Here is a 22791-nt window from a genome sequence, read left to right as displayed (position 1 = left end):
AAGTACATCTCCGGAAAGTTTTCTTTCATTGTGACTCTGTGGGGTATAAATCTAGGAAAACCGGGGCTACCACCTAACAGTGAGAGAGATTTTGTTATCTCTCAATTAAATGAGAGGTTTTTCTACCAGAGGATCTTCCTGGAAAGATCAGTCAGCATGTAGTGAGTTTGACCTATTCTGTACATCCTACATTCTTCTAGATATTGACTTGGGAAATTATTTCCAAACCCTTGATTATATGTTTGAGCCAATTGCCAGAGCTGCAGTTAACACTGTTTATTTTGAGCAAAGCATAGTGTAGAACTTGTCCTAATTCTATCTGTGCTGCACATGTGTATCACACATATCTCTGTGCATGCAGCAAAGGAGGAATAAACTGTCAGACTTTGCAGCCTGACTTCTCAGTCCTGTCATCTTTAGTGACAGTCTCTTCTCTAGCTATGCTCATATACTTGCCCTAATAGTAAAAGTAACTGTCCTTTTATTTTGACTGTCCTTTTATCTCTTCCAGTTCTAAATCCTTCAAGTCAGGAGGGTCTCCACCACATCCACCTGAGATTCAAAAGCTGCCTCGGCTTGAAATAGACTTTTGATTGTTAAACACTTGTGTCTTGGCTCACAATGAAATTTTTCCCATAAGAGGAGCAAACACTCAGGCTGGACATGTAGCTGCATACAAATAGGTAGCAGCAGTGTCAAACACTCACCTTTATACCTGGAGGGCCTCTTCGACCTGCTGCACCCTAGGAAGGAGTGGCAGGAGAGATTACATCCAGAATACTGAGCAATATGTGAAATAGCAATTTATCATAAAACACATTATGCATACAATAAGGCCAAATACAGCTTAAAAAAAGCAGAGAATATTTCCACAGAAAGACTTAAGGTTAAAAAAATGAGAAAAAGGTAGATTTGGGACAGAAATTCTTAACACAAGGAAGTCTTTTCAAAAAGAAAAAATGTTTTAGATCCTTAATGAGTGCAGAGAGGAGACATTTCAACAAAATTCTGGAAAACATCTTCCCAGTCAATTGCCCTTTGGCTAAAACAAAGAGAACAAAAGCCCTCTTTTCCTCCATGAGCCCAGAGGTTTGCACAACTTCCTGCTGCACACTGCTCAGCAGCTCTAGTGAATGTTACTGCTAAACCTCACAAACTTAAGGAGGTCTTTAGGATGTTTTTGCAGCCCGATTGAGGAGTGATCATACCAGACTTTGGCATTAGACACAATGCTGACACTAGAAGAGGGGCCTTCACAATTTCCAATCTCCAGTGAACTAAAAAGGAGCAGCTCAGCTGCCAGTGAGCTTACCTATATGCATGAACAGACATAGAAAACTTGTAGTCTTGGGCAGAAAGAAGACATAGATTAATCTAGGGTGGAATCTTGAAGCATTTAAGGCTCATTGAAAAAGAAATTGAGTTTAAGGTTTGTTGCTTTACATGAATCAGACCTGGAATTAACAGGAATGCAAATTCCTGATTTTAAAGAAAAGAAAACACATTGCAATATATATAAGCTACCAGAATTGAAGCCAAATGTGTTTCTCTTTGAAAACTTTAGAAGATTTTTCTTCTCTCTCCTTGCAGGAGTTTGAAGGGTAGTTTAAAAGGAAGAAGACAAAAATGGGTTTTCTTGGTAGGAGCCCCACTGTGTGTTTTATCAGTTATTTCCACCCCATATTGATTGTTATTCTTACATCTAGGCCAGCATCACCCTGTTCTCCTTGGGGTCCTTGTGGGCCTGGGTCTCCCTGCAAAGCAAAGTAATGACCAAGATCTTTTAACACTCTTTCCTTTTTCTTGTACATGCACATTCTTTTTTATACATTCCTTTGTTTCTTCTTCTAAGTATTTTCATTGCAATCAGTAGTGTCATACTAAGGTTGATTCTTGCTTTTTACAAATCATTTATACTCAAAAATTATAAACCAGATAGATCATGTCTGTTTTGGATTTCCAGTCACTAACAGCCTATACGAAGTCAAGGCTTCTGTGAAATCATTTCTGTTGACTTCAGCCTTTCAATTAGACTACTTAAGATGAGATTTGCTTTTAAAGCATCATCAAAACCCAATTATTCTTCCAAAAGTAAACCTCTGAATTTTTCTACTGCTTTCAGCACATTCTGCATAGACATACATGTATGTATACAATCCTACTTGTTCAGAGAGAAAGAGACTTCTGAAGCAGTGGATTTTCCCCACGTTTGCCATCCTCTTAAGCTTTCATTCACCATAATTTCTTGCTACTGTCCAACTACTTATCAGCTTTGTTTACTCTTTCAAAAAAAATTGTAATGGTAATGCAAGCCATGCTTTTCTCTTATGCTTCTTTCCTCGCAGTTTTGCTAAAACATCTGTTAAAAACTCAAATATCACTATATAAGCACATATCCCAGCTCTTATATTCTATTTACAGATCAAAATGGAGTTTACCCACCACCCTGAGGCAATAGCAGCTCCATAACAAAATGAGTATAGTCTGTTGGTACTCCATGAATTTTTCCCAGCACCATTTTTAACAGTATCCTTACAACACATTACTGGAAGCCTTTCAGGCTACTGATGTAGATTTGTGGAAGAATAACATATTTATACTAAATCCATGTTTTCCATTATCTCTACATTGTGAGAATATTTCCATAGTCTTTGTAAACATGTTTAATTTTTTTTTCTTTTTTTCTTGTATCAAGCAGTACCTAAAACTTTCTGTGTTGCAGACAAACAAAAACCTCCTTGGTCACTGGACAGCCAGTAGAAATTAGTCATTATGCAAATCCTCTCTCCACAAAATAGAACAGCTTGCTTACCTGTGATGCTAGGTTTCCCTTTTCACCCTTAGGGCCAGTAACATTATTGTTAGCCCCAGGATCTCCCTGAAAAAGATCAATGGGAAGCTCAGCATTTTCTGTTACCATACCTTTATTACTTTGACTACGGCAGAAGGATATAGAAATAGAATTAATTAGATTTGTAATTGCAGAGAGCAAGGAATAAAAAGCCTATTTTAAATGATGATGCTTGTAAGAGCTCAATATAGGAAGTTCTGCAAAGTCCACCAAGTTCTTTTCCACAGGGATTAAAAGCAAAATGACTAAAGGACAACAAATTAAACTGAAAATGTGAAACTGTTCTGGTTGATTTGGTATAGTTAATTGAGTTATTATCATAACTCATGCGTTTCATTTGGGGCTTACACTAGAATGGAATTCCATTTAGCCCCTTAATGCTAGATCAGGTGAAATCCTGATCTCTCAAAGAGGCAAATAATCATGTCACTGGAACTCTTTTTTTCAATATAAGCTTTAAATACAGGAGTCAGCACAATATATGTTTGGAACAAAGTATTTGAAATATATGTGAAAAGACAAAGTTGTGCCTTTTCAGGACAAGAATTGTGGTATCTGCACTGGAATTTTAGTCCAGGGAATGCGTTTATGTAGGTCTCTGGAACATGCAAAGAAAAAATGTGAATATGAAGAAGCAACTTGCTTTTGCATCATTATGAATTGTTAACCAAGAGTCAGTGAGCAGGGCTTTCAAGTGATCCAGAATTCCTCTGTAGGGTGGGAACAAACAGGGAAGACTGACCTACTCCTGGTCTTTCCATCAGACTGTCTGGTCTAGTGTGAGGTGTCCCTGCCCATGGCAGGGGGGGTGGAACTAACTAGATGATCTTTAAAGTCCCTTTCAGTCCAAGCCATTCTAAAATTCTATGATAAGCAGCTCCAAAAGGAGTTATGTTGTCTACACTGAAAACAAACAAACAAACAAATCATAAACAAGCAGGAGTCCTGAGGCTTAAACATCTGCTTCCAAGCAACACATCAAAACACATCAGTCCATCTACATCTAAAGAGTTCAGGACTCCTAGAATATGCCATTCTTCTTGCAGAACACTGCATTTTCTAGAACTGTGAAAAAATCTTCAAATCCTCAAATATCTCAGACCTCTCCATCACAAAATTGAGGAGCAAATCAGTGAAATATAGTAAAAATAAAGAAATGCACTTACATGATCTCCTCTTAGTCCAGATTCTCCTCGTTCACCTGGTTCTCCTCTGGGGCCTTTTCTGCCCTAAATTCATAAAGAGAGCACAAACAATTCAGGTACAATTATAAATAGTATCTGTGGCAGCAGAGGGCCAGATCTGTTGAAGTCAGTGGAGCTACACTGATTTAGAGCAGGAGTGACAGCATATTAGAGAACAGGCAGCTATTAAAAACAACTCACAGTCATTACAGACAGCATGACACTTTGGAAAGATGTTTCCATAAAATCTAAGCATTACTGTAAGGGGTACATCACCAATCTCCCTCTGCTGCCTTTCTCTCCAGAAGGTCCAGGAAATCCACGTTCTCCCTAGACTCAGAAAGGGGAGAAAAAGAATAAAAATTATTATTTGCTCCTTCTGCTAAATCACGTTCTCAAGTTTTTCTGGCAGAATCCAACTGCAATCAGATATACAATTCTAGACTCCCAACAACAGAACTACCGTTCAGCATTAAAGCCCATTCAAAGCACAAAATCTGTACCTTTGAACCCTATAGTTGGTGTCTTTAGTAGCATTGCACATTTAAGATAATGTTTACCTGCTCTCCATCAGTGCCATCAAATCCACTCTCACCATGTTCACCCTGTAGCAATAAGGAAAAAAAGAAAACCAGTTAGCGTTAGTCCACTTGTCTGTTTGAGCAAAGAAAGAAGTGTTCACCCTGATTTGAAAACTTGAATAAGACCTGTGGTTTTAATGGTTAGCAAGAATAATAAATTTTAATTACTGTAACACTGTCTAAATCAAGTAACTGTAAAGGACGCTAAATAAAAAACCAGCTATTTAAATTTTAGATTTCTATCAGGATTTAAATTCTGCTTGTCCTTGTTTTAGCTTTCAAATCTTTTCCCAGCTGCAGCACCTTCAAAATCCAAATACATTCCAAAATAAATTACTAGTATTTGATCTATCATGCTGATAACCTTGTCATTTTGATTTCAGCCATCATATGTTTTTGTACTGTGCTTTTTTCTTTTTTACATCGTTTTATAACATGAACAGTGGATTGAAAAACCAGAAAGAATAGCCATGATTAAAAAATATTTACAGAACACTGATCTTAGACTTTAGGACTTTTTAAGAATCTTCAAAACCTTGCAGTAAGAGTACATTAATAGCAAGGCTACATGAATATCAGTCACCTTCACTTTCAAATTCACATTGTTTTTCTCTTCCCTTTGCCTGCAAAAATTATACACTCCATTTATGGGGTGTATCAAACACTTATGGAAATCATTTTCCTACAAAATACTCATCCCAGACTTAGGGCATTTGCAGTGTTAACTTGTGTGAGGCATCTAAATAAAGTTATGACTGCGAGACACTTATTTCATTTATGTATGCTCCACGATGTTTCAGACTCAGCCAAATAACAAACTCAGTTTTTACAGGATATTTTGAAAGTTCTTCCCTCTTTCTTTACTAGGATAAAAATGAAGGAATTAACTGTGTTGGCTTAATTTGTAGTGAAAAATTAATTTAGCAGAGACAACTAACCAGAAAGCTGAAATGATATTCAACAAACACTGAAAGTGGCACAAGAACAAGTTAAAACCATCAGCAGTCTCACTCTGATAGAGACCACAGATAAAATTGCTTTGTAGATTTTGATGCTAAATTGAGTTTGCAAAACCTTCTAGTTAAAATTCCTGAGGAAGAACTTCTTTCATTTAAAACAGTTCTGTACCTACTACAAGGAAAAAACAGCTGGCTGTACATTTTGATTAGATTAATACGTCACAAACAAGAATTTCTTGAATAAGCATTCCAGAAAAATTTTGAGCACTAAATAAATAACCATGACTTTTATTGACATGTTATTTTTTCTATCAGTCATTTCCTACCTCAGAAAACCTGAGCCAAACTTCCTACTATTAAACATTCAGCATTTCCTTTTATTCAAATAGCTACAATAAAATGCCTTCCAGACTTCAGTAACTTCAATAAACTGCTTAAACCTTACTAAGCTGGCAGAATTGAATCACTTTTTTATGTCCTGAAACGTTCATATTTTTATTTAAAAAAAATTGTGGATATAAGACACAACATAATGAAGATATTCATGTATTCACTGGATTTCAGTAGGGTGTGTGCAACTGGTAAGACCTACTGCACTATTTAACTTTGACAAATTTAAATCATCAGCAAGTACTCTCCTTCTTCTATAATCAGACATTTTGAACATTGGAAGAAGGACAAATGACTTCAGAGAAGGGAGAAAAAAAAAGGAAAAGAAAAGAGAAACACATGAAAAGATGAAAAAGTTACTACAGAGCAGTACTTTAAATAGAGCAGAGGTTTCAGAAATTCTCTGAACTTTCTCCAAGCTGCTCAGTTATGGAGGCAAACATCTTCTGAATCTTTGAGGCTCATAATTAATTTTTAGAAGTGGTTTTGATCAGAGAATTCAATACAAGTTAATTTCATTTTAATCACTGTAGCTTGGAAGCTATTACTTTTATAGATCATTGTCTTCCAGGCTTCACTTTTGATTATCAAATTAGTGACCATATCTTCTTCATGTTTGAAAGGTTAAACAAGCAGAAATATCAACAGATGAGATGACAAACATAGCTTGAAAAGAAGTTTGGATATTGAAAACATGTCAATAATGATCTAGGGAAAATGATGTCCAAATCCCCAATAAGTATTAGTTACAACCTCTTTTTCCCTCTGCTCCTCCTCACAATTAGAGTGAGATTCAGATAACCAGATTTACCATCTTAACAGATTATCAGACTAGTCAGTAAATAAATCCTTTTCCTGTCAGTTAGACTAATAGAGTACAATCATATAAAAATACAATTATGACTGCTGATTTTGATTAATGTGATAGGTATCATAAATCCATCCTTATAGAACCATAGCAAAAGTAAATTGAATGCTATTTTCACACTATTTTCACACTAAGTTGTTACACTATTTTTACATTAAATTTTTACGCCATTTGCCTTCCTTGTTGATTAATTTACAGGGTAATGTGAAAGGGAGCCAAACTCTGTTCTCAAAGAAAATGGATCACACATGAAAACACATACCTGACTTCCTCTATAGCCTCTGGCCCCCTGAAATTGAAAATAAATATAGATGAAATTTGGTAAAAGTGTTTTTATTGAGCTTGAAAAGCAGGGCACAATAGCTTGTTGTGCAGAGGTATGCTGAGCTCAGTATTGGTAGTCCCTACTGTAAAACCTTCTACTGTCACGTATGGGATTTCCTTTCCTCTGGGAAGACAGTACAGGCTTAATTTTCACTCCCACTCCATAAAGCTTTATAGCTTTAACTAAGGTCAGTCTGGAGCTGATGGTGAAAAAGTCATCAAGTTGTTTAGTCAGCAAAATCCTGAGCCATTCAACCATGCTCAGGTTACACAAAATACTTCTTAAAATTAGACAGCAAACACTGTCTGCCATTCCTTCAGCTGGATCTTGATGTTCATCCATGCTTCAGAGAGACAGCACAGGGATTTGTTCCCAGTACAGAAAACAGGTTTATGGGAAACAAATTAGGAAATATTTCAAAGTTACACACTTGCCTTATGGCCTCTGACACCTGGACATCCCCTGTCTCCTTGAGTCCCACTGAAACCAGCTGGGCCTCTCTCCCCCTAGGAAACAAAGGAAAATGTTCAATCTCATCCATACAATGATGATTACTGGTTAATTTATCACACAAGACTAAAGCAAGACAGAACTGCACCATTCACTGCACTAAGACGACAAATGCAAGTCCTCTGGAAAATTTAATTCAGGCCATAAGAGAATATCAATTACTAATTTGAGTTGCACCTGGTTCTTTGCTCTCACTATCATGCCATGTTTATACTGCATTACCAATCTCTAACTCAACTGTGTGTACTTGAAGGTGGGTTGGTTTTTTTAACTGAATAACTAACCCACTTTTGGTGAGTGGCTTTTTTAACTGTGTTAACTATCTATGGTGAGGTGCAGAGGCACAGAGAAACAGATCTGTCTATTTACCTGTTCCTCTAACATATTTTGGGTTAACATTGATGGGTATTCAGTGAATAAGTGTAGACAGGCTCAGGCACCAACTAACATCATCATAGCAGGAAGACAAATGTTTACTTACAATCCCACCTTCCTCACCAGGATGGCCAGGAGATCCTCTGTAACCTGTACTTCCCTGAAAAAGAAGAATTTAAAAGTAACACTGTTCTCCAAGCACACTGGGTTCATCTCTATCAGATTATTCTGCACATAGAGATAGAAAACATTTCCTGAAAATTAGATCTGGCTATGCTAAGGAGGGCAGCTCCTTGCATTTACACAGACACTCTCTACAGTCCTGTGTATTTGACATGGCTGGAAAAAAAAACCCAAATATAAACCCAAGGAAAGAACAATGGTTAATATACAGTTTCAGCTGTTATTTCAGGAAATTCTCCGATGGCTTAACAAAGTATCCCAAATTAAACATCTTTCTAGTGATTTGGAAAAGAAAGCATTACAGTAATGAAATTCTAAGGTGAAATGAAAAATATATGGAGTTGGAAACTTGTTAGGACAAAGTTATTGCAATGCCTTGCAAACACATAGGAACATTTTAACTTTATATTGGAAGTCATGCAAATATCATTACCCTTAAGGCAAAATTTGAGCAGAGAGAAACTGGAACACAGGGAATTTCTAGTTGCAAAACAACTATGTTTACATTCTGAGTACTGTCTAAGCACCTCAATCTAGTCTTTTAGTAAAACAGAAAGGTATAAGAAAAGCGACAAGAGCAATGGAAAAAAACAATAAATTGGTTTACGAAGTATTAGAAGACTATACTTTTCTTAAGGCATAACCAAAACTTCATTTAACTGCAACCATATAACTGAAGAGTGTGAACTGCAGATATCATTTATCTCACATGCTACTGGAATAAGTAGAAATAAGGGAATTAACAGTAGTCAAATGGAGACTACATATATTAAAAACTTTAATAATTAATTCTACTAGTATGCTGTAGAAGTAGTGGTGTCTGTAATATTCAAAAAGGCTTAAAAATCCAATTTTAAATCGTAAAAGAAATAATCCTTCTGGATCAAAACAGACTTATAGAAGAGGACATTTGGAATAACCAGTCACAAAAGGATAAGGCACATATTGAGTGAAAAATTATCATTTTCTACTCTCAGCTTGTCAGTTGGAAGTTTCTCATTCCCCATAGATAATAAGCCTCTTGATTAATCAGACTTATTTTTTTAATCCGTCTCCATTTTCTGCTGAATTGGGGCAGTAGAGTGCTTAATGATTTTTATATGTACAAATCATTTTCATTAAAAAAATTTTTTGCACAGGAGAATGCAGCAGAGAAAGGATCACATTTCATGTTTCTCCTTCATCTGTCCTAACATTAAATGGTATGGAGACACATATGCATGCTCTGAAATACTACAAAAAGCCAGAAACACTTTGAAAAATGAAGACGTTCTTATGTGATCTCTATCTTAGACCTCCTACCTTCCTTCCAGGATTTCCCCGGATACCATGATCACCATTTTCTCCAAGACACTTACAAATAACCTTACAGCATTTTCTCTCTGCAATAGTATCCTGAAAAATTACAAGAAACATTCCATTTACATATACTAATCATAAACAAAGACTGATTTCCCCTGCCTTTTATTTATATCACAGAAGGACTTACAAGATTTCTCTGCAAAATGTTTGCAATATCTGCAAACCCAACACTCAGAGGTTCATTGTATCCAAACCCTCTGCCAAACTCTATTTCCCAAAATTCAGTCAAGTTCTGTGTATTGTCCAGGCCAACTAACAGAAGTGCATCAAGACCTTCAACATAAGAACAAATTTAAATTAGTGGATATCTGAAACATACAATTTAACCAACAATATAAACTTGAATAGCAGCAATCTCCTGAAAGACTTACATTTTATGTCGTCAATACAATATGTTAAAAGAAACCAAGCTATTGAGAAAAATGTGCAAGAGAAAAATCCACAGCAGTAATTTTCCAATTGACTTTTCTCCCCAGCTGTCACACCAGAATGTTACTCAGTGCCCTAACACGAGTTCAAACCTGCTTTTTCCTGGAGAAGCCAGAGTTGTATCTAACCTTCTGGTGCTGTTCTCATCAGTGAGAAGGGTCCATCCTGAATCGCTCCAGCTGTTGGAGCTGGACTCCAGAAAATAGAACCTCTCCACCCCTAGGCATGTCTGGCATCATCTGCCATATGGTGACAAGTCAACATGTACACTGCTTCACATGGAGAAGCCAATACTCTCCCAGGGACTCCTGGACAATTCCATATGAGCATGGAAAGGCAGTGTTAAGTGGAAAAGTTGCAGTGGGGGAGCTGTACCTCAGGCCTGTGATAGTAGGAGGCAGGAGCATCAAAGTGGTGCTGTCATACCTTTAAAGCGAAGTGAGTCTGCTGCTTTCTTCAGGTCTTCCAGTGAATCATCCAGCCCATCTGAAAATACTAACAGAACCTGGCCGGAAAGGGTGTAATGACAAGTCAATTGCAAAGAAATGCAAAGTTCAGTCTTTGTAAGAATTACAGCTTACATTGAGAAATGGCTATGAGATGATCAAATTGCACTACACTGTGATAGACCTGAAATGTGTGCTGGAAAATGGTAGTGAGGAACAATGAGAACAGAACACAAAAGCCTCTCTTCCCTGATAGCACTTCCATTTGAGGGATTTTTCTTGCTGAATATAGCATAGCTATTATATTATATCTATCAGCTTAGCATGTGAAGTGGAAGACAAATTCTTTTTTAACTTACCCACTGAAAAACTTTCTCTGATGTCTGAAGAGTTCTCTTTTACATGAATGTGGAGAAGAATGAAGAGCAAATTCTCCCATTTCTGCAAGAGCATCTCCTATTGGCTGCCAGCTAATCTACACCAGGAAGCGCATCCTCTCTGGGTCTAATCCTCCCCCCAGGCAGATATTTATGTCCTTTTGTCCTTCCACATAGGCAGGTCATTGCCCTTCTCTGTTCTCTGCCCTATGTTTGCTTCTCATAACACAAGGTTTAGCTCACTTCTGGACGCTAATAATTTGGATTTGTATTGGATACCTTTCCATCTTTTCAGGCCAAAGAGTTACAGTTCAGTTTCATCCAGTATGGAGGAAAAGCACAGTTTCTTAGTTCCCCTTCAAGCTGCCAGTCTCTTCCCATTTCTCTCCTCCTATTTTCTCTTCAAACCAACAGAGGACTTCTCAGGTCCCACTCACAGAGTGGATTAGTTTGCCCAGAAAGAAGCTTCACAAATTGTGTCCTATCACCAATGGCAATGACTTAAACTCCTCCTAAACTCTCTGACCAGCATGTACACAAAGACAATTAGAGCTTTTCCCCTCCCACCCCTATTTTACATTCCCTATGCAAGGCACAGCTTCGATCAGTGCAAAACCTGACACTTTGGTTAAGGAAAATTTTTCCACATGTGACAAAAGCAAATGAAGTGACTGCCACACCAAACATCCCACTTCTGTACTAAAGCAGTTAGGAGACAAGAATTTAAGCTGGAACTAACTGGTAAGTTACCAAAAATACAATATGGAGGCATTGGTACAAATTCTATGCTTGCTCAAACACTGTATGATACAGTGGAGAGCTGGACCATGGATGGGTAAACTCATCACAGATTGTTAGACACAACGCGGTAGGCCTGGGTTTGGTTGTTTTTCTATGCTCTTTCCATTTTAAAAACATGGGGAACAGGGAATATGGGGTGTTACTGTGGGTGTTGTGTGTAAATATATGTAAAGATATGTTATTATAGTTATGAAGCATTTGTTTATATCAAGCACTTGTTGGAACACATCCATTGTTGAAAATGCTGGAATTAGGTCCAACTTTTTTGCTGCTAAGCAAACATATAACAAAGAAAAGAAGAAATTCAACCAACAGATAATCATGGTCCCTGGTGAGTTTTATAACTAATAATCTTTACAGAACAAGCATGTTATTGCTCAGGATCCTAGGAAGATTAAATTGTGATTTCATGTGCATTCTAAAGTCTTGTACTTTCAATTTGTACATAAACAGTGTCAGAGAAGAATATTAATCCACTGGTAAAGTGCTGAGATATGCAGCATATTTATTTATTATAATAATAATGCCTAAGCAGAAAGAAGCCTTTCTTGATGCTGATCTCCAGTACTGGCAATAAGGAGGAAAAAAAGCACTGCTTTTACTTTTATGTCAAACAAGTTCTTTCTCTGAGATTCAAAACAAGCAAAACCTTACGTGGTCTTGTTCCCTGTTCAGACATTTTAAGAAATCTTTGGGAAAAAACTCATTAAATGTGCACTATATTGGTGCAACTTAAATTGGTAAATCAAACACACCTATGCAAATGCTGTAAAAAATAGAATGCCAACTTTCATCTGAAGGCAGAGGAGTTTGTAATATGGCTTCCTCACTCCATGCCAGATTAAAATTGGCATTTCATAAAAGCAAAAATGAAGTTGGAAGAGGAAAACCCTTATGTATGTAGCAAGAGCTAACCAGTCCTTCTTTAGTAGGAAGGTCTCCCTTCATGGAGACCTTAGTAAGTGCTGGTATTCAGACAGCAACTACAGGACATACACAGTGCTTTACACAGTCAGTGCCTTATCAAGAATAAACTGTAAAGGCATTGACCCTGAAACACTCCAATGAGATCTGAATTTCTTGAACTCAATTTGAAAGAATCCCCATTCATTTCAGGAGAGATTAGATGAAGCTTTATGTTTCTCCCTTCACTTCACTTCAAGATGGATAAATTCTGCATCTAGGCAGAATTTTCTGATCATCAGTTATCTGTAAGTAGAACTCAGCTTTGTGTTTTGAAATTATTTGACAAGTTAATGACATGAATAAATTTTTGTAAGCAAATTTCTCAGATGACCTTTTTCTGTGACTTCTGTTTTGATCTGTCACTATTCTGGACAAAGATACAGAATCAGGAATAAGAAAGTAGTTTCCTTTTAGGAATAAGAGTTCCTGAAAGAAAACTACTTTCCACTCTCCAAAGTACAATAATTCCATGGTAGATATAAGAAGGTTATCTGTAGGAATACTCATCACATGTATTAAGCTAAAAGTTCTGGGTACCATCTCACTATAGGAGTGCCTAGGGAACTGGAATTGATATATCAGGTTATATCAGGTCAACAAAATAATGAGAGGTTCTGTATAAACTTAAGAAAAGACAATGGTGACTGAGCACTAGCATTGGCTGTCTGGAGACATTGAGGAGTCTCCATCCTTGGAGATACACAAAAGCCATCAGGACATGGCCCTGGACAGCCTGCTTTAGTTGACCTTATGTCAGCAGAGGGATTAAAGAAGGTGACTTCCAGGGATTCCTTCTAATCTCTACCTTTCTGTGATTCTGTTGATTAGCATCATCTATTCCTGAACTTCTTTTTGTCTTCCTGGTCTACTCAGCATCAGAGTCTGTAAATATTACACTGCCTAATTTTTCCAAGATATATGTTCATACCATTAAGTTACCTTAACTTTAGCAGAAGTCACATTAAAGAAGTTCTCCTCAAGTGCCTGCAAAAAGTCTGCATTCATGTAGGTGTCCACAGTGGTCTGTGCACCTAAGAACTTCTGGATGGTCTCTTCATTATAGTCATCAAAACCAGAGTCAAAGATTAATTGTTTGTTCTGCGCCAATAGCTGGAACTTGAACCCAATTTCGACTGGAGCATCGCAGCTGGTATTTGGCAGTGACTTCATCTGGAGGAGAAGTCTGGGGAGGAATGCTTGCAGTCTCTGTTTCAGGAGCATTGTGGCTGCTGGCTGCACGCTTCTTGAAATATCAATTGCTATAGAAAGATCTATATTGCATTCTGGAAAAAAAAAAAGAAAACAGGAGACTGTAAACACACATGATTTGTGATCTTCTTTTCTGTCAGAATCATGGAACAAAATTCAACACAATAGATTTAAAGCCAGAAGAATCGGGAAGATAGATTTTCCATACAGGTAAAACGTCATCAACCCACAGGTGGCCATATGAACTTGCAAATACTAAATTATTCGACACCTGCACATTCCCAAACTGCAAAACATGTCTGTTCTCCAGCTGCCCAGTGCCCTCAAAGGGATTAATCTTGAAAATGTCTCTATGAGTTTTGCTACCAACTGGGAATGTACCACACAAATTCCATTTGTGAAGGGAACCTAAATGACTGACTGTGTTTGTCACTTTGTCACAAGACCAGGTGATACATGCAAACATAGAACAGACCATAGAAACAAACATGAGAGAGAGAGGCAGCATTGACTACATGAAATGTCATAACCATTGTGAAAAACAGCTGCTGTAAGGTGATGGCTACCTCAGCTATAGAATTGCTTGCATTTTTCCCTGTAATAACAGCTAATAGTGTGACGTGGTCAATTCCTCCCCTGTCCCAATCATCTTGCCCTCATTAAAACCTCAGCTAAACCACATGGTTTTTCTTCTCTATCTTGATTATTAATTTCTCATGTTGAATTTTATTCTGTGATCCTAGATGCATTATTATTCATTGTTGTACCTCTGCAAGGAAGTCAGAGGCATGCAATTTTAGCTTTGCAACAGCACTCTACTTAATTTTATTCTCTTTTCACTCATTGACTCTGAAACACTTAGCAATCACAAGATTGCTTTCTGTGTTCACTAGTTTGGGCTTGTTCCTGTTATTCCACATAATTTTTCTGGGTTTTCTCGCTCTCATGGAAGAGATAAATGTGTTCAGTTCTTTAACTAAATACTTCTAGAAATAATTTCATCTCAGAGGGACCAATATTATGTTTCAATATGTTCACTTGTGGTACAAACTGCCCCCTAGAGGGTGCGATCTGCCAGAAAGCAGTGTGAAAATCTTTGAGTGTAAAAGGTCCCATTGAACAAGATTTTATGGCTAAAAAAATTTAACATTCAGACCTCAGAGCAACACCAAAAATCTATGTCTCTTATCTTTTCAGCTGACAACAAAACAATCAGTTAAATATATCTATACATGCATACAAGTCTACACATACATGTGAACACAAATCTCATGGATATGTCTTCCAGTATGTGTTGTTGTACAGGACACAGAGTGTGTGTTCACAATGAGATTCTTCTAAGACCTGGGTCTTTTTAGCCACACAGTTTGGAGGTAGTGTGAAGGGGAAGCATGAACTCAACAGTTTTGCCCTGACAATTGGTCATCCACACTGCTCAGCTCTTTAAACGTTCTCTGTCAAGTCCTCATTGCACCAGCAAGAACAACAAAACAGCAGTAACTAGTTCACTTTTTGTGTTACTATGTTGTGCATGGGAATGTGTAAAACATCGACTGGTGGGTATCCTATACCTTGTTGATAATCTTCATTTATTTTCAGGAATAAACCTCTCTGTGTTGCCAAACTCTTTTTCTCACCACCTGTTCTCCTACATACATCCACATTGTTAAATTATTCTATCTTACTGCTGCAAAGATATCTTTTTTTCTGCTGCCAACATGCTGTCCCTGAAATGCAATTCTTTAAATTGAAAAATCTGTCAGTTTAAGGGAAGGTGACTGGAGATAAGGGAATTAATACATTTATTACAGCAAAGAAGGTCAGTGAATATATTAAAACAGATGACAGGACAAGATCAAACAGGCTTCAAAGAAAGCTGATCTTCATTTTATGAGACAAATTTATGCAGATCTTAGCAATAAATATGTGCATCACTGAGATGAAACCCAATATGCTTTCCTTAACTTCTCTCTCTCTAAACAAGCGTGTACCTGTGTGCATATATATAAAGTTTACTGCTGTATCTCCCATTAAATCTCCCTGTTCCCTGCCATGAAACACCAGGAGGTGCTACTGCGTCAGCTACGGTCATACTGCTCCATGGCAGCGCACTCCCCTTCCTCAGCAGCCCTCTCTCTCTGCTTGCAGGAGCCAGGGAATGCTTCTTCACCTGCTCAGCTCTTGATGGGATAACGAGTGGGTGGAAGAGCTCATACTGAATCAGATCCAGCTGTCCTCTCTGCAAACTACCTGAGCAGATATAATTCACACAAGGTTGCTTCTGCCTTTAGGAAGAAAAGTTCAGCTCTTCATTTTGGCCCCCAACACCCCAGCAAACACCAGCCAGTTTTGGGGTGTTCAAGATCTCACTAGCCTAGGATGTTCAGCTGTTGTTACAAAACACCTTGGACAAGCAGTGTGGTCATCCCAGTATTCCTTTCTCAGTGAGTTTCCAATTACAAAGGGAACAAAACCTGGAGAACTGGGTTGCATGAATTTTATGGCATAACAAGGAGAACAAACATGCAAAATATCACATCTATGTGAACATAACACACAGGAAAACAACAAGGAGCTTGAAAGGACAGTCACAGTCCTATAAGAATAAGCAAAGAGAGAAGAAATGCTCCAGAACTGTCTTTTCTTGCCATACCCAACCAATGTCATGCACTTACACCAGTCAGAAGATATCAGCTTTTTGATTTGTCATGCACTCCATTTTCCTTTTTTGCAACTTAACAACCACATCTACATCTACAGTATTATCAAACTACATAGCTGGCACAAATATGTAATGTTAAAGAGCAACTGTGTTTGTTCTGTACTTCAGTCTTCCCACATGATAAGGCAACTAGCAATGCAGCATCAAGTTAGAATAAACTCAGACCCAAAACCAGCATGTGATATTTGATAAAAGTTGCTGTGTTAACTGAGGCATCGCTGAATCTTTATTTTCTCTGGTGTTGGCAGCCTCTCAGGCTGTGTGGCATCTAATCCACTATTGCCATCTAAAAGATGTAGTAAGAGATACCACTTTCTGTTTCTCATCTAGGAAAACTTTTGGGTAGCACTTCACCATTACCATGGGTTTGTTATTCCCATCTTGCCAATACCTCCTACAAATCCATGGATGGATTTTCTGACGCGCTCACTGCACAGTGGCTCTGTGAGACTTCAGTTTTGTTGACAGACAGTGGCAGCTGACAATCCCACTGAAGCAGTGTGGTCAGCTGGACATGGCAAAGCAATGTTTCTAGGAGGTTCTTTTTAAAGTATCACTGAATTGCCTGTTTCCCTCTTGTTTATTAAGATACCTGCTGGGGGTATCTGCTCTGGCTCCCTTCAGACACTGAGGAACTATGAGGGCTTAATGTGAAACACTGTCTTACTTCAGAAGTTATTTACCATAGGAAGGAGCGTAGTGGCTCTTGACTGAAGTAAAGTACTAACTGCGAATTTTAAATGTGGGCAGTACTCTTTGGTAAAACAATTGCGCTGCTGTGCAGTTAGCTCAGGTACTTTTATCAGGGACTGCAGAAAACTGTATGGATATTTGTCATTATACACCCAACAAAAGGTTTGTTCCTTACCCTGACCAGGGAGATGTTTGCATTAACAGACCTGATTGACATTATTTATGATGGTTTTCAGTGCACCAAGATTTTTCACTGTGAACTCTCCCTGCATCATCACCTATTAAAAACTGTTCTCAGGGGGGATTTTATCATCCTTATGTTAGTTTCAAAGACATAGATCCCATTGCTCCTTAAAGCCATTGCTGCATCCTCTACCATCTCAGCAGAGTACTCACTGAAAAAGGCTTGGGACAAGCCTCTTTATGGCTACCAGCACTTGCTATGAAGTGATTCTCTAGCACTAGAGGCTCTGCCCTGTTTTGGTGCCTCCTTTGTAATGTAATTTTTGTATCTTCTATAAGGAATCATTTTTGTTATGAAAAGTGTTCGACAAGAATTCAGTGTATGTCACATCACTGTGCTGAATCACATCAACACAGATTTTGTCCTCGCATTGATCATTGTGCATGATCATGAAGTTCTTTGTCCCTATACTCCAGAATCCATCTACCAAGAAAATGATGTCTGTCATGAAAGCTTTCCTGCTGACTGAAGAAATATGTCATAAATTTCCTCTTTCCTTAAAGGTTGTATAATCTCATAGAAAAGTAATTTTGAATCCTAATTGCTTTTCAGAATCCAAGACTTATTGGCCTTTTGCAGAGAAACCCTTCCATCTATTCTGCTAATTTGTCGTCACCCACTAGTTCCTCTTCCCCTGATTATCATACAGAAGGTCAGAAGCTACATCCTTCTGCAACACCATTCATGGGAAAAGGAGAGGTGCTGAAATCCACAACACGATTTTCATTCACAGTCTGCTCAGAACTTATCTGCAGTTAACGCATATTAAACACTCCTGTATGTGAAACACAACCATTGGAATATGTTGGCCTGCTCTCAAGAGTACAAAGGAAAAGTTAGTCATGCACTTTGAGCTCTCCATTCTGCATGCATACATTGCTAATCAATACTTATTTTCTGAGGGGGAAAAAATAAGTTCACATTAACATAAGGAGTACTAAGCATATTTCTTTGTAGTAGGTGTGAAACTCATGTGTTTCCACAAATTCCAGAAGCATCTAACACTAGCAGAGCATGGAAGGAACAGTCATTATTTCCTCAAATCAACAGTCATGCAGAAAATATCCTGCAACTGGGCAGAACTCTTCTCAAACAGATCTTCCAGAAGACCTGACTACCAAAATGGAACTGCTAAATATCTTGCTTTTGGCACTCTTATAACTGTAAGAGATTTATATTACTTTTGCAAATATGAAACTTTAGCATGCATGTACAAACAAAATGTAATGAGCTGTACCATTAAATTTTGCATTTTTAAGAAAACTATACTATTGTAGTTATATGTTTCATAAAAACCGACCACATTATCCCTAATTATAATTAATAGTTAGAAAAAATGTTCTTCAATTCTTCATTTCCCGTTGACATTGGGTGCATAGAAAAGGAACATTACTATTAACTTGAAGAGTAATTTCTTTAGTGTATTACCAGACTCCTCTGCCTCTGTAGAGAAGGTGAAAATATAGAGAAGAAGAAGTGGTTTCCAGGCATCCATTTTGAAAACCTTCCTAGGGAAAAAAAAAATCAAAGCAAAAGATATAAGAAATACAGAGCATAATTCCCTTTAAAAGAGACTTTTAATTCTGGAGGAATGGGATAAGTGCATTTTATTAACAACATGCAGGCTTTCTAGCTGTATGCAATTTAAAGCAGTACTTTAAATTCATAATTTTTCCCCTTAGTTTTTAACATACAGGCTTTGAACACAGAGCTGTGGGAGTTTGACACTGATGTGCAGCATATAACCAAAAGGAACTGTTAAATGCTTTGCTCTCACAATCATGCTTTGTTCTGATTCACACAGCTATATTTACCATGATCTAAAATTCAACTAAAAGCAAGCTATTCACAGTGCAAGAGTAATGGGAGTTATGCCTTTAAGATTCCCTTCTAGCCTTGAAATTTCCCATCCCCACATCAATTTAAAGGAAAACTTGGTGGTGTTATCTATATATGATACACATAGATAAGAACAAGCACTCATTTACAAATGAAATACACCAGTGGACCAGTAATAAAGACAGTTGTCATAGAAAAAATGGAAATACAGTATAAAAATCTCCCAAAAGCCAAAACTCAATGCTGTGGATAATGGGAATGAAAATCTCAGAAAATACAAAATTAAGGCATGCTGAGCTTAAGCACACTAAACAAATGAGAACAAAACAGCTTTGAATAGCTTTCTATTCTAGGACACAAGCACACTTGATTCTGCCTTTAACAACTCATCGCACTGTTTATTCTGTGTCTTAGATCTGCAAAGACAACTTAGTAGAAAGACTACAGCTGGTCTAACATTACCGCACGGGCCTCAGTCCAGGTTCTTAGGGTAACAGCATGTAATATTACCCTGGGTCTTTAAAATAACAAAAGGCAATGAATAGAAATTATCTGATTGAATCTATATTCTAACCTCAGGCAAGAGCAAAATTTCATTTCCAAGTATTGCCACACCAAGCTGCACGGAAGTTCTTGAAGAGGTCTTTGCAACCCTTAGGGGAAAAAGCACCACATTTCCTATATCTCAAGGCATTTATCAGATACTAGCACTTTTCACTTTTATTACAACTGCAGTAACACAGAAATTCCTGCTGCAACTGAGGTCCCTATGCAACCAAAGAGGTTCTAGGTATTATGTAGTCCTCAACAAGAACAGACAGCAATGCTGGGGTTGGTGCATTGAGAAAACCTCCTTCATGCCTCTGCACACCACAATTTTCTTCCATAAGCATTACTAACATAAAGGAAACTGTTTTGTAACCATTTTGCATGCTATGTCCATAATTAAATTTTGTCTTGGATTTAATTAATTTTTCTGCATACATTCCTGAGAGTTAATGAATCTCTTAAGAGCTCCCCTTGATCACTTTGACAGAGATTTAATCCTGTTATCTATTTTCACTACTACACCTAATTATATGAGCCTATTTTTTAGATGCTAATAAGCTAAAACTTTATACTGAGAGACAACTAAATATTTTAATGGTAGTGCCAAAAAATAATAATGATTTCTAATTTGCATTACAGTGTTACACAGTTCCTGCTTTGATAGCACAGTTATTATGCCAGAGCAGCATTAACACCTTGAACTCTCCTGTTTGAATAAATTGCACACAGATCTACAGACTCAGCTAGATATGTACATATTCAAAGGCAGCTAAGTAAGCTGCTGCCAGTATTTCCAAAGCCTCCAATTAGTGTTTTGCTCTAGAAATTTCCATGACTATGAGTATGTGAAAAACTCAAGAGCACCAAATAGCAGCAAGCTTCTAAAGTATATGTGGCTGCTCACACTCAGATGAATAAAATGCAGTTGGTGTTTTAGCAAGGGGCTAGACTTTCCTCAAATTTGTAAATATTCGGATATCATACCAAAATCTAGCTCTTGCCATCATAATATATAAAATAATCTGAGACTGTTTAACCATGCATCTATTTCCATGCCTCCCCACAGCTGTGGTCTCTGCCTCCTTTAGTTTCCTCCAGCCCCACAACTCAAGAATGTTCCTTTAGAATGTTCCCAATTCTTCAGGTCAGATACCCAAGACCTGAAAAATCTTTCCCACTCTTCCTAAACAGTGCATGCAGATGGGAACCTATTTATCACTTGCTTTGGTTTTCCCTTAATTAGTCCCTACTGACATCAGGCAGCTTCTTTAAATATACAGAAGTGCTGCAATTTAGAAACGTGTAGACTGATTCTCCTACTTGTACTATTTATTTTGCTTTATCTTCACTACAAAATTCCAACCATGTACTACAAACTGCACAGACAGAGGTGCTTTAGGCCCTCTGTGTGTATTCTTCATTATTTACTAATGCAAAATGAGAAGTAATTTAATGGAAAATTCAAATCATACAGCACACAGATACTATGGATCAAACCTAGATAGACTGTCTCAGAAACATGCAGTGCTACAGAGAATTACTCTGGCAATATCTTAATTCTAAAATGTATTTGAATGTAAACTAGTATATACAAGGTCTTAGCATAAGGTACTTATACATGCACATCTGTAGTTGCTTATATAAATATATATATTAAGCATAATTATGCAAGATGCTAAGGCAGCAATTTTCCAAAATCTAAGACATCTTTCCACTTTAATTCTATATTAGGAGATTAAAGCTGAAAGTTATTGAAAGTCCTTAGAAGACAGTATAAAATGATACATATTTTAAAGCTCATTTTACTGCCAGCATTTTTACATATTTGTTCCCAGATATACACACACATCTATATATATACATGTAAATCTCAAAGGAAGTAAAATATCAACAGTACTCCTGAGTCCTTTAAATACTTCACAAAGATTACTTGCCCATATATTTTATTTTTCTTTTTTAACCAACTAATGTCCCACTCTTATCTTCAGCTGCTTCAATGTTTTAGGCAGGTAAAAAAGGATTTCTGTAGATTTTTGCTGCCAGAGCCAAATGCACTCTCAAATGATAATATGCTTCTTAAGCACGCTGTCAAAAGCATGGAGATCTTGAAGCAACATCTCTTTTTCACATATGATTTGTAAGCATCTTGCATACAGGATTCTCCCTGCACACCTGACTGGGAATATTTTCCTTTTTGTGTTGATATACACTAACAGAAGGAACACAATTTTCCTTCTTTTAACTTAAACTCCCATCTCTACCAGTGCAAATAAATGTGATCACGTAGTTTTCTCCTACCTACTGAAGTACTCCAGTTAGATTACTTCAACTTCTACATGCTGATTTCATTCCTTCTGAAGTTTTTGAAATAAGACCAAGTCCTGGAATACAGGGGAGAGAAAGCTTCAACTTACATGCCCCATTTAGTTATTTCTTTTCTCCACCATCTCCTTTTCTCTCAGTAAAGCAAATTTAAAGTCTGTTTTTAAACTGCAGAATTTCCTGGTTTCACCAAACAGTATAAGAGTAGGAGTCCATCCTACCCTACAGCTCTCCTCATGTATCCACGTATTGAACTTTAAACACTGAGAAATCATAGAACCAGAAGAAAGATAAATGTTGCTGTAAGCATAATGCAAAATACTTTCTAGGTGCCAGTTCTTCATGTAAAGGAAGAAAACTTTTTTTTAGTTATCTCTTCTCTACAGCCACATATTTTTTCCTACAAGTACATTCTCTTTTTGTTAGCGCTGAAATGTCTCAGGAAGAAAGTTGCTGCTTTACTCATCGCAGGTTTCCCAGAGAAAAAGGAGTTTCCTAATGATTCCAAGTATAATCACAGGGCCAGGCATTGATTCAAGCAAGGAGACCCTGGGTGACTTACCTGAGTTGAGAAGTCAGTGTGAACAACATGAGGATCAATATGGT

General features: G+C 37.4%; 1 protein-coding gene across 1 annotated transcript in view; it reads right to left on the bottom strand.

Moving 5' to 3' along the window:
• LOC113460834 (uncharacterized) overlaps positions 1-22247 on the bottom strand; it is a 35167-nt gene extending 12920 nt beyond the window's left edge. Inside the window, exons 1-15 of the mRNA XM_074537645.1 lie at positions 22162-22247; positions 18904-18983; positions 13547-13890; positions 10444-10522; positions 9716-9861; positions 9529-9621; positions 8150-8203; positions 7593-7664; positions 7096-7122; positions 4596-4640; positions 4312-4365; positions 4018-4080; positions 2813-2878; positions 1701-1754; positions 708-743 (exon numbers count right to left, since the gene is read on the bottom strand). Of these exons, the coding sequence (XP_074393746.1) occupies positions 708-743; positions 1701-1754; positions 2813-2878; positions 4018-4080; positions 4312-4365; positions 4596-4640; positions 7096-7122; positions 7593-7664; positions 8150-8203; positions 9529-9621; positions 9716-9861; positions 10444-10522; positions 13547-13890; positions 18904-18970 (1200 nt within the window). The 5' untranslated portion in view covers positions 18971-18983; positions 22162-22247. The remainder of the gene's footprint in view (positions 1-707; positions 744-1700; positions 1755-2812; positions 2879-4017; positions 4081-4311; positions 4366-4595; positions 4641-7095; positions 7123-7592; positions 7665-8149; positions 8204-9528; positions 9622-9715; positions 9862-10443; positions 10523-13546; positions 13891-18903; positions 18984-22161) is intronic.
• Between the last annotated feature and the right edge of the window lie 544 nt (positions 22248-22791).

Source organism: Zonotrichia albicollis, chromosome 1 (assembly GCF_047830755.1).
Source record: "Zonotrichia albicollis isolate bZonAlb1 chromosome 1, bZonAlb1.hap1, whole genome shotgun sequence".
NCBI lineage: Eukaryota > Metazoa > Chordata > Aves > Passeriformes > Passerellidae > Zonotrichia > Zonotrichia albicollis.
The sequence above is the reverse complement of the archived record's forward strand: the minus strand, read 5'-3'. Positions and strand labels throughout refer to the sequence as shown.